This window comes from Poecilia latipinna, unplaced genomic scaffold (genome assembly GCF_001443285.1).
Source record: "Poecilia latipinna isolate Pla-1442-1.1 unplaced genomic scaffold, P_latipinna-1.0 Scaffold316, whole genome shotgun sequence".
NCBI classification, from domain to species: Eukaryota; Metazoa; Chordata; class Actinopteri; order Cyprinodontiformes; family Poeciliidae; genus Poecilia; species Poecilia latipinna.
Genome location: NW_015112932.1, coordinates 192,926 through 205,689, shown reverse-complemented (window position 1 = coordinate 205,689; position 12,764 = coordinate 192,926). Strand labels below are relative to the sequence as shown.

At 43.6% G+C, this 12,764-nt stretch overlaps 1 protein-coding gene across 1 annotated transcript in view; it reads left to right on the top strand.

Annotated features, from left to right (window-relative positions):
• The first annotated feature begins 3,027 nt into the window (after nucleotides 1–3,027).
• The window catches only part of ptch2 (patched 2), a 32,746-nt gene continuing 23,009 nt past the window's right edge, over nucleotides 3,028–12,764 (top strand). Inside the window, exons 1-2 of the mRNA XM_015034897.1 lie at nucleotides 3,028–3,974; nucleotides 5,146–5,338. Coding sequence (XP_014890383.1) covers nucleotides 3,828–3,974; nucleotides 5,146–5,338 — 340 coding nt within the window. The 5' untranslated portion in view covers nucleotides 3,028–3,827. The remainder of the gene's footprint in view (nucleotides 3,975–5,145; nucleotides 5,339–12,764) is intronic.

Sequence of the window (12,764 nt, the reverse complement as noted above, 5' to 3'; positions counted from 1 at the left end):
TAGAGACGGAGGGCGTATTTGTAGACGCGTGGCAGTGACTGACAGCGAGGAGTTGTTGGGCAGCATATAATATCTGCAACAAGATACATAAAGTGAAGCACTTTATCAGTTGGCAGATGTCAGCAATGTGACTTTCTGCTCAGGGCATCACAGCATAATGGGAGAAAAAGGTTGAAATATTAGTTCATCCCTTTCATTATTTTAGAGTTATTATAAAATAGCGCTTAGTATTATCTGCCAATTTTGTATGAGCAAGGATCATATTTTCTGCAAATGTTTCTTATCAGTGAGAACAAATTTCCTGTGGTTGTTCTCTCCGCTAGCAACCACAGTAGGCTTATCTGGAAGTGGGCCCCCAAATGAAACTGTACCCAGGGCCACATTCAATCTTGCTCTGGCCCTTTGTGTAAATGCTGTGAACGGCAGCAACTGAAGCATTATTCAGACCCGTCCCCATATTTTCAATGATTATTGACGCTGGTTTGCGCACCAAGATTTTTTAAAATTAAATGTGACTAATGAATGGACGCTGCAATTTTTTCAGTGGGGACAAAAGAAATTTAACCACAGTTGAATATGTTTTGATTAAGCTCATAAAAAAAAATAGAAAACCTGAAAGGGATTGTGTTGGAATTAGTTTGTTTTGATTTTATACCTCTTTTTCATCACTATTTGTTGGAGATATGTTACATTTTAGCATTAAGTAAACTCTCATTTCATTTCATTTACAGGTGTTTACATATTTATTCTTCAGCAAAATTGTCTATGGGAAATTTGTTATTTGTAGACTTATAATTTTATAGTTTTTTTAATAATGACACTTTACAAAAAAGTATCATCCCATGCTTGCAGATTTATCTCATATTATTTCAATCAGAATCAGTCTTGAGGTCAAATTCTGATTTGACAGCATTCAGTTTAGTTGGATCAAAATCACAATAGTGAGTTGATTATAAAATGCCAGTTGGTGAGAAGCTATACATTTAAGCATTGTTTGCAATCATAATGTAAAATGCTTTTTCAGAAACGCTTTTTGTCAGGTGAATAACTATGCAATTAAACTTAAAAATAGCAAATTCTGGATAAAAATACAGGTGAAAACTTAGCATTTTCCGGTGCCTCTGTGAAACACTGTGCCAAGTATAGTGGAAACAGAAATAATAATAAATAAAAAGTCAGCATAATCTTATTTAAATGTATATCCGCCTCATTTCACCACACTGAAGCCTGTGTTATTTTATTTTGCAAAATAGTGATGATGGAAGCAGGAGTTCGACATCAAACGGCAACATTGAACTTACAAGCACCTTCATCGCTGTCGGCAAAAAACCCGGCTTCTCACAGCGTCACCTGCGTATGCAACAAATCGCTTCAATTTGAGCTCAGATTGTTTTACTGGCACCTAAAAGGCTCCACATTAGCACCAGCCGCCTGACAAATGTTCCTCACGCCGGCTCAGAATGATGTTTAGGTAGAGAATGACTCTAATCGGGCTGTGTTTGTTCTTCCCCCCCGATACAGTCATGAGTGGGGCCAATGGGGGCTCGTATTAGCAGAGCACTAAAAATTAAGTCAGGTTTGGGAATGCTTTCTTTTTTTTTTCTTCACTCTCTCTCTCTGTTTCTTTCTCTCTTCTTGTTCCTCACTTTACTTTTTTCTTTCTTTCTTCCTTTATTCCTCTCTTCCTTCCTTTGCTCATTTCTTTCTTTACTTATTTTCTCTCTGCTCTCTGCTTTCTGAACTTATGAAGTCATGCATGGTGAGACATGGACGTTTTCCAAAAACCTGCTTGGAGATACGGCTGTCACACTGAACCAGGCAGCACCGCGGTGTTGACAAAAAGGATGTGTGTGTAGAAAAATTACTCCAGTACACCTCCTTTGCTTACTTTTTTGTTGTTGTCATTTTACCGGAGAGAACGGTTACATTTTTCTTTTGTAGATGACTTTGGCCTCAAGAGTCGGAAAGTCACAGTTATTGGTGCAAATTGCCTTCTGAAAGTATTAATACCTCCTAAACGTTTTGTAGAGTTAAAATAAAAATTCAGTGTATATCATCGGAGGTTTATGTGATTGACCTACACAGAGTAGAACATAGCTGTGAAGTGGAAGGAACATTGACATTTTTACTGAAAGAAATTAAAAAATGAATTTGAAGTAAGTTTGTATTCATCTTCTTTTAATGTGCAAAAAAAATGATGTGTGGAGGAAAATAAGTGCTGGATACAACCCTGAGGAGAACATTTCTATGGTAACCCATAGCAGTAGCAATACCATCCTGTGGAGATGCTTGTTTTTCAACAAAGAAACTAGTCAGAGCTGATGGGAAAATGGATGTCCCTAAATGCAAGAAGAAAACCGGTTCTGGAGTTTTACCTTTCAGCATGATAGTATTTAATGAAATAAGTTAGATCAGAGCATTTTTCACGTGGTAGAAAGGCCCAGTCAAAGTCCAGATGTGAATCCAGCTGAGAATGTGATGGAAAATCTGAAAGCTCCTCTTTAAATTTGCTCTCCATTCATGTTTTGCATAAAACTGATGGGCAAAAACGCCAATATTTATAGTTTTCATTCGGCTGCTATATTTGAAAACAATCTCTGATTTTTCTTCCAATTCACAATCAAACACTATTTTGTCTGATTCTGTCACATTAATCGCTAATAAAATACACATAATGTAGTAAAGTACCAAAATGTTGTAAATCTCCAGGGGTCTGACTAAGCCCACTTTAGCAAGGTGCTGTTGAAGCCCTAACCACAGTTGTCTGTTGCAAGCTGCTCATACACCAAAGACTCAGATCTGACTTTTAAAAAAAAGAAAAAGAAAAAAAAAGACCTGATTTGGGGATTTTGTCACAAATGAGAGGCTCTCGAGCTTTTTCAAACATGAGATGGGCTACAGTGATAGAAAGAGTGTTGAAAGATCTGCAATTCCCACACAAAACGTGCAGAGAGAGAGAGAGAGAGAGAGAGAGAGAGAGAGAGAGAGAGAGAGAGAAGAAAACGGAATCACATGTTTACATTCCAGTCTGAAAAGCTGAATTAACTTTTCTTCTCTCGCTGATTGGCCTGCGCTGATGAAACAGCGGAGCTGAGAACTGTTTGCATGCATGCCCGGCGCTGCTTCATCAATTGACGGCATGTGCAAACTGGAAGGTCGCTGGGAATGGTTAGACGAGCTCGAGAGGGCTTGTGCACGAGGATCGTGCGCGTGCGCGCGTGCAGAGTTTATTGAAAGAGTTCCTCTCTCTCCGTCCCTCCCTCACCCACTCCGCCCTCCTCTACCTCCCCCCAAGCCCAGGCAGCGGCAGCCTGGGTGGTCCCCCTCTCTCTCCACTTTGGTGAGCTGTTGCTTAGCAGCTAATAATAGGCGATGTTTGCAAAGTAATTTGCCTCTTCCTTGGCCAATGGGAGCCGGAGCACTTTTCCATCAAACCTCCCTTTTCAGGATTTGCCGAGAGGCGAACCTCTCCAAATGTTACCGCTACGGGATCGGAGTTAGACTTGACACGGACGGACTCAGACTGTTAGGCTTTCCAACTACTACTACTACTACTACTGCTATTACTACTACTACAGCTCCTCTCTGAGACGCAGTTTCACCAACTCTCGGGACGAATGAAGACTGAAGGATCTATACGGATTTCGGCGCATAATGTCGGGATGGAGTTTCGAGACTTGTTTGGCTCCGTGGAAGAGTAGAAAAGCGAGTTTGTCGCCGGTGGTGCTGGATGCGCTCCACGTCTATGTCGGATTACTGCCTTTCCTGAACGTCGAGCATCGATTCCCCTTCGCATCGCTCCGCGCCCCGATCACTCTCTTTGGACTATGGCCTCGGATCGCGGGGTCCCAGGGTCCGGCGTCTTTGGAGATTTACCCCCGAGTTATACGCGCTCTCAGCCGCCTGCGCACACAGACCTGCAGCGGAGACCCAGCTACTGCCATGCCGCTTTCGCACTTAAACAGATCTCAAAGGTGATGCATTTCACTCGCAGCCTGTGCGGGATTTACTCTCATTCAAGTCGGCAAAAGTGAATGAAAAAAAAAAAAAAAAGCTTTCATCTGAACCCGATTTGAGAGTGCGTGTGTGAACCAGAGTAGGGGTTTTGAATTCTCATTATAGAATCAGGATCTGGGTTAAAAAATATATATATATATATACATAATAATGTCTCTTAGTTCTTCACTGGAAAATAGTCGGTCTCATGCGATAACAGCGGCTTGTTTGAATGGACATGCAGCGTCTCATTCATGTTTGTCCCTGAGACAAATCAGCGGCGGAGCGGCTTGTTTTGCAGCCGTGCAGTGCGTGCTTTCCCCGGCTCTGCGCGAGCCAGCGGAGAGCAGCGCACTGGCCCCGGGTCTGTTTGGAAATGTGGTGGGTCCCGTAGAGGAATTCACTGATTCAGTTTGATCTGACAAAGCATCTTTGGACCGCCCGGATGCTTGGACGTGTTTCAGCACCGCTGAGAGAAACCACAACACCAGAAAGCTATGTCCTCTGCAGCAGCAGCAGCAGTGACATTTCTAACGAATGGCTCCCACACCATGAGGCGGATTGGGCCAGATTTAAGTTAAACTGTTGAGGAGAAGGCGTTGAAAGGCACATAACAGAATGGTTTCTATTAGCTGGAACCCCATTTGTAACCGGCTGTTCTGTCAGTATGCAGGCTTTTTAGTTTGCACTTCTGCTCAGACACTGAATAAGGCTTGTTTGTTGCACTTTTGCTTGTATATATATATATATATATATATATATATAAATATATATTTATATATATATTTTTTTTTTTTTTTTAAAGAAACATAGCTGCCTTTATAACTTAAAAATTTGCATCCAATTAGCTTTAGAGTATTTAACTTTACCATGTCACTGTCACTTATAATACATAGGAATTATTTCCCCCAATCCTAAATGTCACTGGATACCAGCCTGTCCACTGAATGTATCTGTATATGGATAAAAAACAAACAAACAATGAGGTCTAGTGCAGTATTCTTCTGTAGTCTTTAGCTAAGTTTAAAGTATTCATGTTGGATCCTGTTTCTGAATGCAAGCATTGCATGATGCGTTATTTGGCCTGCGTGTTGTAACTTTGCAATAATGTCCCTTTCTTTAACCCCTCCAATCCTGCCTGGCGTCCAGGGAAAGGCAGTAGGTCAGAAAGCTCCTCTGTGGATCCGGGCGAGGTTCCAGGCCTTCCTGTTCTCTCTGGGCTGCCACATCCAGAGGCACTGCGGGAAGGTGCTCTTCATTGGACTCTTGGTGTTCGGGGCTCTGTCTGTGGGACTCCGGGTGGCATCCATCGAAACCAACATCGAGCAGCTCTGGGTGGAAGGTGAGTTTCAAGAGATGTCTTGCTTGGAGAGAGGGCACGGAGGAGGAATGATGGTGAAATTCTTTGCTCGTGCTGTTGTTTTGTTGGGTTCAGGTTCCACAGCTGCTGCGGGGGCTTTGAGGCTTGACAGATCCAGCTCTTTTTTTTTTTTTTTTTTTAACAAGAGTTTGAATGGCAATAATGGCTGGTGAAAAGATGCAGGGTGGCCATATTAGTGTCACCTTGGTGCCATGGGAGGGAGGGAGCTAGGTGACAGGGCCTCTAGTTTGATTGGCTGATCTGACAAGAGCAGATGCACAGTTTAGGGTTTTGATGAATCAAAAATGATGCTTTTCATAAATTAGTTTGTTTTTATGTTGTTGTTGTTTTGTGGGTACATCCTTGTGTATAGTTGAATTGTTGATTGTAACACACCATGGGGATAGCCTTTTCTTTGAACTCGTGTTCCAGTTTGTTTGTGCAGCGTTCCCTGAAAACAGAATTCTGACATCTCCACTTTAAAAGGCTTCTGTCAGGCAGGGACGTACTTTTGCTTCTGACCATGAAAGCTCCCTCATAAAACCCTCCTCTCCTCATTCGCCTGTGTTTTTTAGATATAAGTTCATTTTCAGAGGCAAAGGCAGCCTCATTTAGTTTTTCACACTGGCCAAATTCCTTTTAAACCCTCAGGCTTTCTGTGCCGGGCCTGATCCCCGCAGCAGATGGGACTGTGTGAATGGTTAGCCATCTTTGAGGGCTCTGACCCCTCCCCCCCCACCCTCTTCCAGCTCCCTGTGTGGTCCCTAACTATTCTTGGATTCCATTCAACAAGAGGCAAGCAGGCACCACCTCCCTGAACCCCCCACCTCCCCACCCCCGCCTCCTCCTCCTCCTCCTCTCTCCTCCCTCGTCCTTCTCTCTTCCTAGTGAGAAGAAAAAAAATATATATAAGTGAATGCAGCTGAAGTTTACCCACCTGTTTTGCACACTCTAAAAGCGCCACAGCAGTTGGTGAATATAAACAGACTCTATAGGGTTTTTTAAGCCCACCATGTCACTGGAGGACAGGAACAGGCGGCTCCCACAGGGCCCGGCGCGGAGGTGTCGGAGGAGTCTCCCCCACACACTGCTTGGTGTCGGGAGACAAGTGTTGGGAAGCCTGTACGCTTGACTTGCACCGGAATTTGAATATGCTCCTCTGGGGCATGCTTTTTTTTAAACAAAAAAGAAAAAAAAAACTTTCTCTGTTAAAGTTAGAAGAAAATGATCAGTCTGAGGCTAAAGGAGAGAAAATGTACATTTCTGAAGAGAAACAGGAACAACAGAATGATTTGCCACTGTTTCTAATTGCTTCGGTTAGTGTAAATCTTTGGGATTACCTCTAGAGCTAATTGGCCGAGCTGCCCACTTAAAGGAGATGTTTAGTTGTTTGTGTGCCAGTTGTTTTGCTGCGGGATTCAGAGAGCTGAACCAGGAGGGGAGTAGAGGAAGGGGGTGCTGCTGCTGCTGCTGCTGCTGCTGCTGCTGCTGCTGCTGCTGAGAGGGAGCGCTGTGCCTTTAAGAGGCTGTGGCCATGTTTCTAAAGTTTCTGCCTGCCTTGTTTCCACCAATAGCCCATTGACAAAGCTGCTAGGGCCTCAATGGAGAGTAAAGTGGTTCGGTAACAAGGAGAGGTTAGTTCTCTCTGTTTCTCTTTCACACACACAAACATAGAGCAACACACACTCATGCGCTATTGTATGTGAGCCAGAAAACATGAAGGGGTTTGGAGAATGGGGTGGAGGGTTGGAGGTGGTGGTGGTGGGGGGGCGACATGCTCACCAATAAAACAGCAGATTTCAACCGAAGAGACTCAAAATATTGTTGTGTCTCTTTGAGTGGGTTTTAATGATGCTTACTGTGTTGCAGTTGTCCTAATTTGTCGGGGTTTCCTCGCTGGGAGTCAACACTGCGAGTGTTGACGCCCCGGTCGTGCTGTAGGTGCATGTGGTTCCCATCATATATTCCAACTTCTCAACACAAACAAACTTCTCATCTTTCTCACCTCAGACGTGTTCAGCTTGAGTTCCAGGCTGCGTTTCTGTCCGCCTGCCTCCGTTTTTGTGTGTGCGTCTGTTTATGTTTCTACCTGCTCTGTGAAGTCAGGCCACCGGGGCTTTTTTAATTGCTTCCTCCCTTTCTGCGGGACCAAAACGCTGTGAAGCACAGCGGCCTGAGTCCGAGGAGGGCTAAACGTCGGGAGATGTGTCAGAAATCTTGAAAGGTTTTAGCCGTCTTACTTTTAGTGGCTTAGATGTTTGTGGCTTGACTCAAGTATTGTCATGCATTTGCAACAGGAACGTGCAGCTCATAAGCAGGAGGATTGATTTTCACCCTCACACCTGGGTAGGAGAGATTTAAAAGCCGCAGCATCAGGGTGTTTAGTCTGTTAGAAGGATTACGACTGGATTCTGGTAATGCCTCACAGAGTTTGCTTTAAAATGAACCATTATGAAGACTGTCTCTTTTCCTCAGTTAACTAAGGGCTAGAGAAAAGTCCCATAAAAAGTCAGCGTGGAAAGAGGGGGAGGTAGAGACTATCCGCAGTCCAATAGAGATGCTCCAGCCAAGCTTTTCCTGGCCCATACAGATTGCAGATTTTCTATTTTCTGACCAACTGGCTCTGATTTGGGAAATTAAGAATGTATACGTCAAAGCATGTGTCCCCCTAAAATTTCATCAGATTTTTATTTTTATTTTTGTCCATTTCACATATTTAGACCAAAATCACATTGTCCAGCACTCGAACGCTGTTCAAAACTGGCCGATTCCAATGTCGGGGCCCTAAGATCATGGCATCTCCAAGGTTTAAACTTTGAACTCTGCTACCACTTTTCTACTATTTTGTTTGAGCTGATGCTGTGACCTGGTCAACAGTCTTTATTGTTCCCAAGCAGAAAGGAAAGATCATAAAAAGAGGTGCAGGAAGAAGACAGGGATGAGTAGAGACAATAGGGGGGTTGGGGCAGGAACAGGGTGGAAGGTTTATGGCCTTCTCACACGTTTTTCCCCACTTTTTGCTGCTATTTTTTTTTCCTGACTCACTTAAACAAACATCAAGTGTGAGACTGTCTCCTGCATCTCTTCATTTCCCAGCAGAGTCGTGCCACATGGATTGCGTTCTTTTGCCTAAAGGTTTACCAGAATACAGTGCATTCTTTTCTTACTTTGTTTAGATACTTGCCTTTTCTCCTTGTTATTCTCAATTTACAATGTGCTGTTTGAAAGACTTGTTTGGAAAAGAGAAAGTGGGGAGGGGGAGAAGGCGGAAAAAAAAGAAGAAATGAAACGGGCTTTCACGTAAAAGAGGTGGTGTTTACTCTGACATCAACTAAACTCATCTTTCTTGGCGGGGATCGGGTGAGCCATGACAGACATATACACAGACTCAAGCTGTCCAAATATGAATGTAGCAAGACAGGGCCCTGCAGCCACGCCACATGTCCCATAAAAAGTCAGCGTGGAAAGAGGGGGCGGTAGAGACTCTCCGCAGTCCAAATGGGTGTGAATGCCCAGGGATGAAGTCCTGGTTTAGCTCGATGTGAAATCAGAGGGGATAAGAGGAGATCAAGAACCGGATTGATCGGAATCAGAAAGAAAGGGCTGGTTTCAGAGAGACGCGTCTGGGTTTACGCAAATGAGCGAATGCACACGTGGGCATTTCGGGAGCTTGGAGCGGTTTTTCTAAACAAACCTCGGAGCGGCGCGGCAGGTAAATGCTATAATTCATCGGAGTGCACACAGCGGCCCAGTTCAGACAGAGAAAGGGAGCTCTATGAGGCATTATTGGAGGTGAATAGTGCGCGGCGGTGCCCCAGCTAGATAAATAAACTCCCAGCGTTCAGGGCCTGGGACCTCACTGGTAGAGAGAACAAACAAGACCAGAGTCAACCTGGGTCACTTCCAAATGTTTACTTCACCCCTTCCTTCCATCCTTCAATTCAACACTACCTCATTCCATCCTATTTCTCAGCAGCATCCACCGCCACCAACACACACGCACGCACGCTTCAGCAGACGGACCAGGACCACCCCCTAACAAATAAACACACTCAGAACAGAAATATATACATATGCAGATGACAGACACATGCTCACCTACATTTATTTTGACTGCAGTCATTTTCTCAAGCCCAAACACCAGATCTAATCACGTTTCACTGGCTAGTCAAACGTTCATGTTGGAAATATGGAGGGATGCACAATACTGGAATATTATTATTATTTTTTTTTTACAATGCGATGATGTTGATGATACCTACTTTTCCTTCCCTCTTCTCTTTCATTTCCATTCTCACAGTATAACCATCGCTGTCCACCGTTGTTAGCGTCCCTGAATCTAAAATTTAGATCAGCTTTCAGTCAATAAAAGTAACTATGATCAAATATTTTTGCAACGTCGATTGCACATCAAATTTTGCACACAATCCACACTTTGCCACGGCGGTTCTTTTGCACTCTTGAATGTTGCAACGTTTCATATATTGTGCAGCTCAGAAAAACATAGTCACTTACTATGTCTTGGTGCCAAATCTTAAAAAACAACATCTTGGCAGTGGACGGTCAAGTCTCAGCCACACTGAATGCAATCTTCTTAGAAAGCAGGATAATAAAACCTCAATCAGAATACTGTGGCGCCCCTTCTCCTTTTGCTGAAGAGCAACCTTTGTCTCTGGTTTGCACGGTATAAAGCGACACCAGTCACCTTAGAGTTTGCACCATTTGCGTCTGTCTTTACACCACTAAAGTATAAAAAGTAAAGAGAGAGTGATGGAGACAGAGACTGGACATTTTCTTGGTACTTGGGAAGGGGAGGAAAAAAAAAAAAAAAGAAATCCTCCTTGGGCTCAATAAATTCATTTCTCATCTGAATGAGACCAGCAACGTGGAAAAATTTTGCTTTTCAGGCTGGGATGAATGTATGTTTCAACCACACATTAAGCAGTATTAGCGGTCAGTGGAGTGTCTAATGTGACTATTTTTCACAGTGGCCAACACTGCCCATGATTAGCATAATTAGCAGAGGCAAGCCTATACATATGGAAATGGAAAGTGCCTAAATGCCAGCCGTGGTGGAAATTTATGTGTGGTGGCTAACACCACTGGCACATCTGAATAGAATGTAAGTGAAACTGATTTTCCTGTTGTTTTGGCCGTGGATACAGTTTCTGCAGGATAGGTGTGAAAAGCAGAGTGGCCAAATTACAATCAAGCAGAAGTGAGGACTGTTGCTTTCTTGATTTGATGCAGCTTCTCTGCTAAAGCAATAGTATCCTTGATGACTCACGAACAGATACAGTGTATTTCTATAGGTAAGACAGCAACACGCCAGATCCTCTTTCTCGCCCCCAAGCCTCACCCTCCCACAGACGGTTCCGGCATTGTTTTACGGGGCTGGGAAAGTTTTGGTCCATTTGAGGGAAAAAAGACCTTTTTTTTTTTTTATTCTGCTGTTTGTTGGGAAACATTTGAAAGAAATTGAAGGGTTGAATGACAAAGGGTCTGCATTCAGTGTGGAGCCATACTGAAGGATTGTATGGAGGAACGGCCCATCTGCTGGGAGGCGCCCCGGCTGGGGGAATGCCATGGTACATGGGTGTTCCTTGGTCCGCAGTCTGGATTCTGGTGGCTCCGAATATAGAAAATACCTAAAGTGAGTGTGTAGGGATGTTGCATAGAAGGCCAGCCAGATAGTCTTATGTTGGTCTGAGCAACATTGTTTTCTGAAATTTGTAATTTCAAAGCAAACAGAGACTTCCTCTCTTGTTGACACACTTTATAGATGAGGCAAAAACAACAACTACGTATAGCAAGTGAAAGCATACATGTCACTTTAAGCCCTCTTCGTTTTGGGTCTTCCTCCGTAACAGCGTGGGGCCTTTCAGGGGCCCCCTAATCCAGCTAATCTACCACACTGAAGTTTGAAGGTGGCCCGGTCTGACCTAGCAGGGCCTGGAACTGGGATCAGGTCTATAGATGGTGCAAAGAACAGAATCAGCTGTTTATAAAGTCTTGGCATCATCTTAGGTGTGAGAAGCCACACTGGTTTAGGGATTTCTTGCTTTTTGGAGGATCCGATGGAGAGAAAAGGACATGCAGATATCTGTAAAAACACACTACATTTGTCAATAGAAGGGTAGAAAACCTTGTTTCACAGTTTTGTTGGGTTTGTTATGATGTTTTCTTTCACTTTTTCAGTTTCTTGGTATCCAGACTGCTTTGAAAGCATCTGTGGTGGTAAGACTAGTTAACAAAGTTCATTTTGCACCAAACATGCTTCCTCAAATATATAAGCCTTTAAAAAACACCACATACATGTCTTTCTTTTATGTATGGTCTAAAATGTTTTTTTTTTATTTGTTTTTTATTATTATTATTCTGTTTTCGATAAACAAAAACAAAAAAAATATGATTCCTTGTCGTGAATGCCATAAAAATCACCGACTTTTCACGTTTTTTCCACACTCAAAAGAGCTTCCTTCTCAGGGTGGGAACATTTCTTGGGAGCTGTCTCTTTAAGGCTGAGTGGAGAGGGAGAGTAAGGGGTAGAGTGAAAAAGAGCGAGTGGGAGACAGAGAAGTTCAGAAAGAGAAAAAGGGGGAGAAAAGGATGAGAGGAACAAGAAAAGGTAGAGCTGAGTTTACTCGAGCAGTAGTAAGCAGGGTTGCTGTGACACTCTGCAGAGTTCGGGTGTTTTGGGGCCGGACCTGGGGCTGAGGAACGAAGGCGAGAAGGAGAGCAGGGGAGAGGACAGACCGCCTGGGTGGTCCAGATGGGAGGAACGAGACACAAATAGCTATAATTTACTTCAGGAGGCCTGTAATTACAGAGCCAGAGTCTCTCCAAGCCACCCAGTTCCTGTTGGGATCAAAACCCCGTGTTGCAGAGGTTAACATACGAAACGTCAAAAAAGGTTTTAACAGATGTCAGAAAGAGGTCCGCAAAACGGAAAAGCTTTCATTTTGGCGTAGCCATTTTTAATTGGGAAGCTGCTGCGGGGATGGACACCGAGTGGAGTCGAATCACGGATTTGCACCCAGTGGGATATTTCCTTGTAGCACAGACACATGACAGTGTGAAAAAGACTCCGTGACACTCACATGCAACTTTCTCATCTCAAACGGAGGTGACGATGTAACTCATTTGTAACGTGTGGATACATTCACCTAAGACTTTTGAAAGTCACGTTTGTCCGATTTTGTCACTACGTGGCCTAATAGAAATAAGACATAATCCAAACAAGTTGATCGGGTGTTTGCGAATATAATTAAATCCTTGAAAGTGAAGCCTAGAAATATTGGACTTGTGTCTCCGAGGCCCAGAAATCCTAACCTGATCTCACACTTTAGCTGCATAGTTTGTTTTTTCTTTTCTCCCCATCAATTACAGCAGCCCGCTCTGGGCTGGG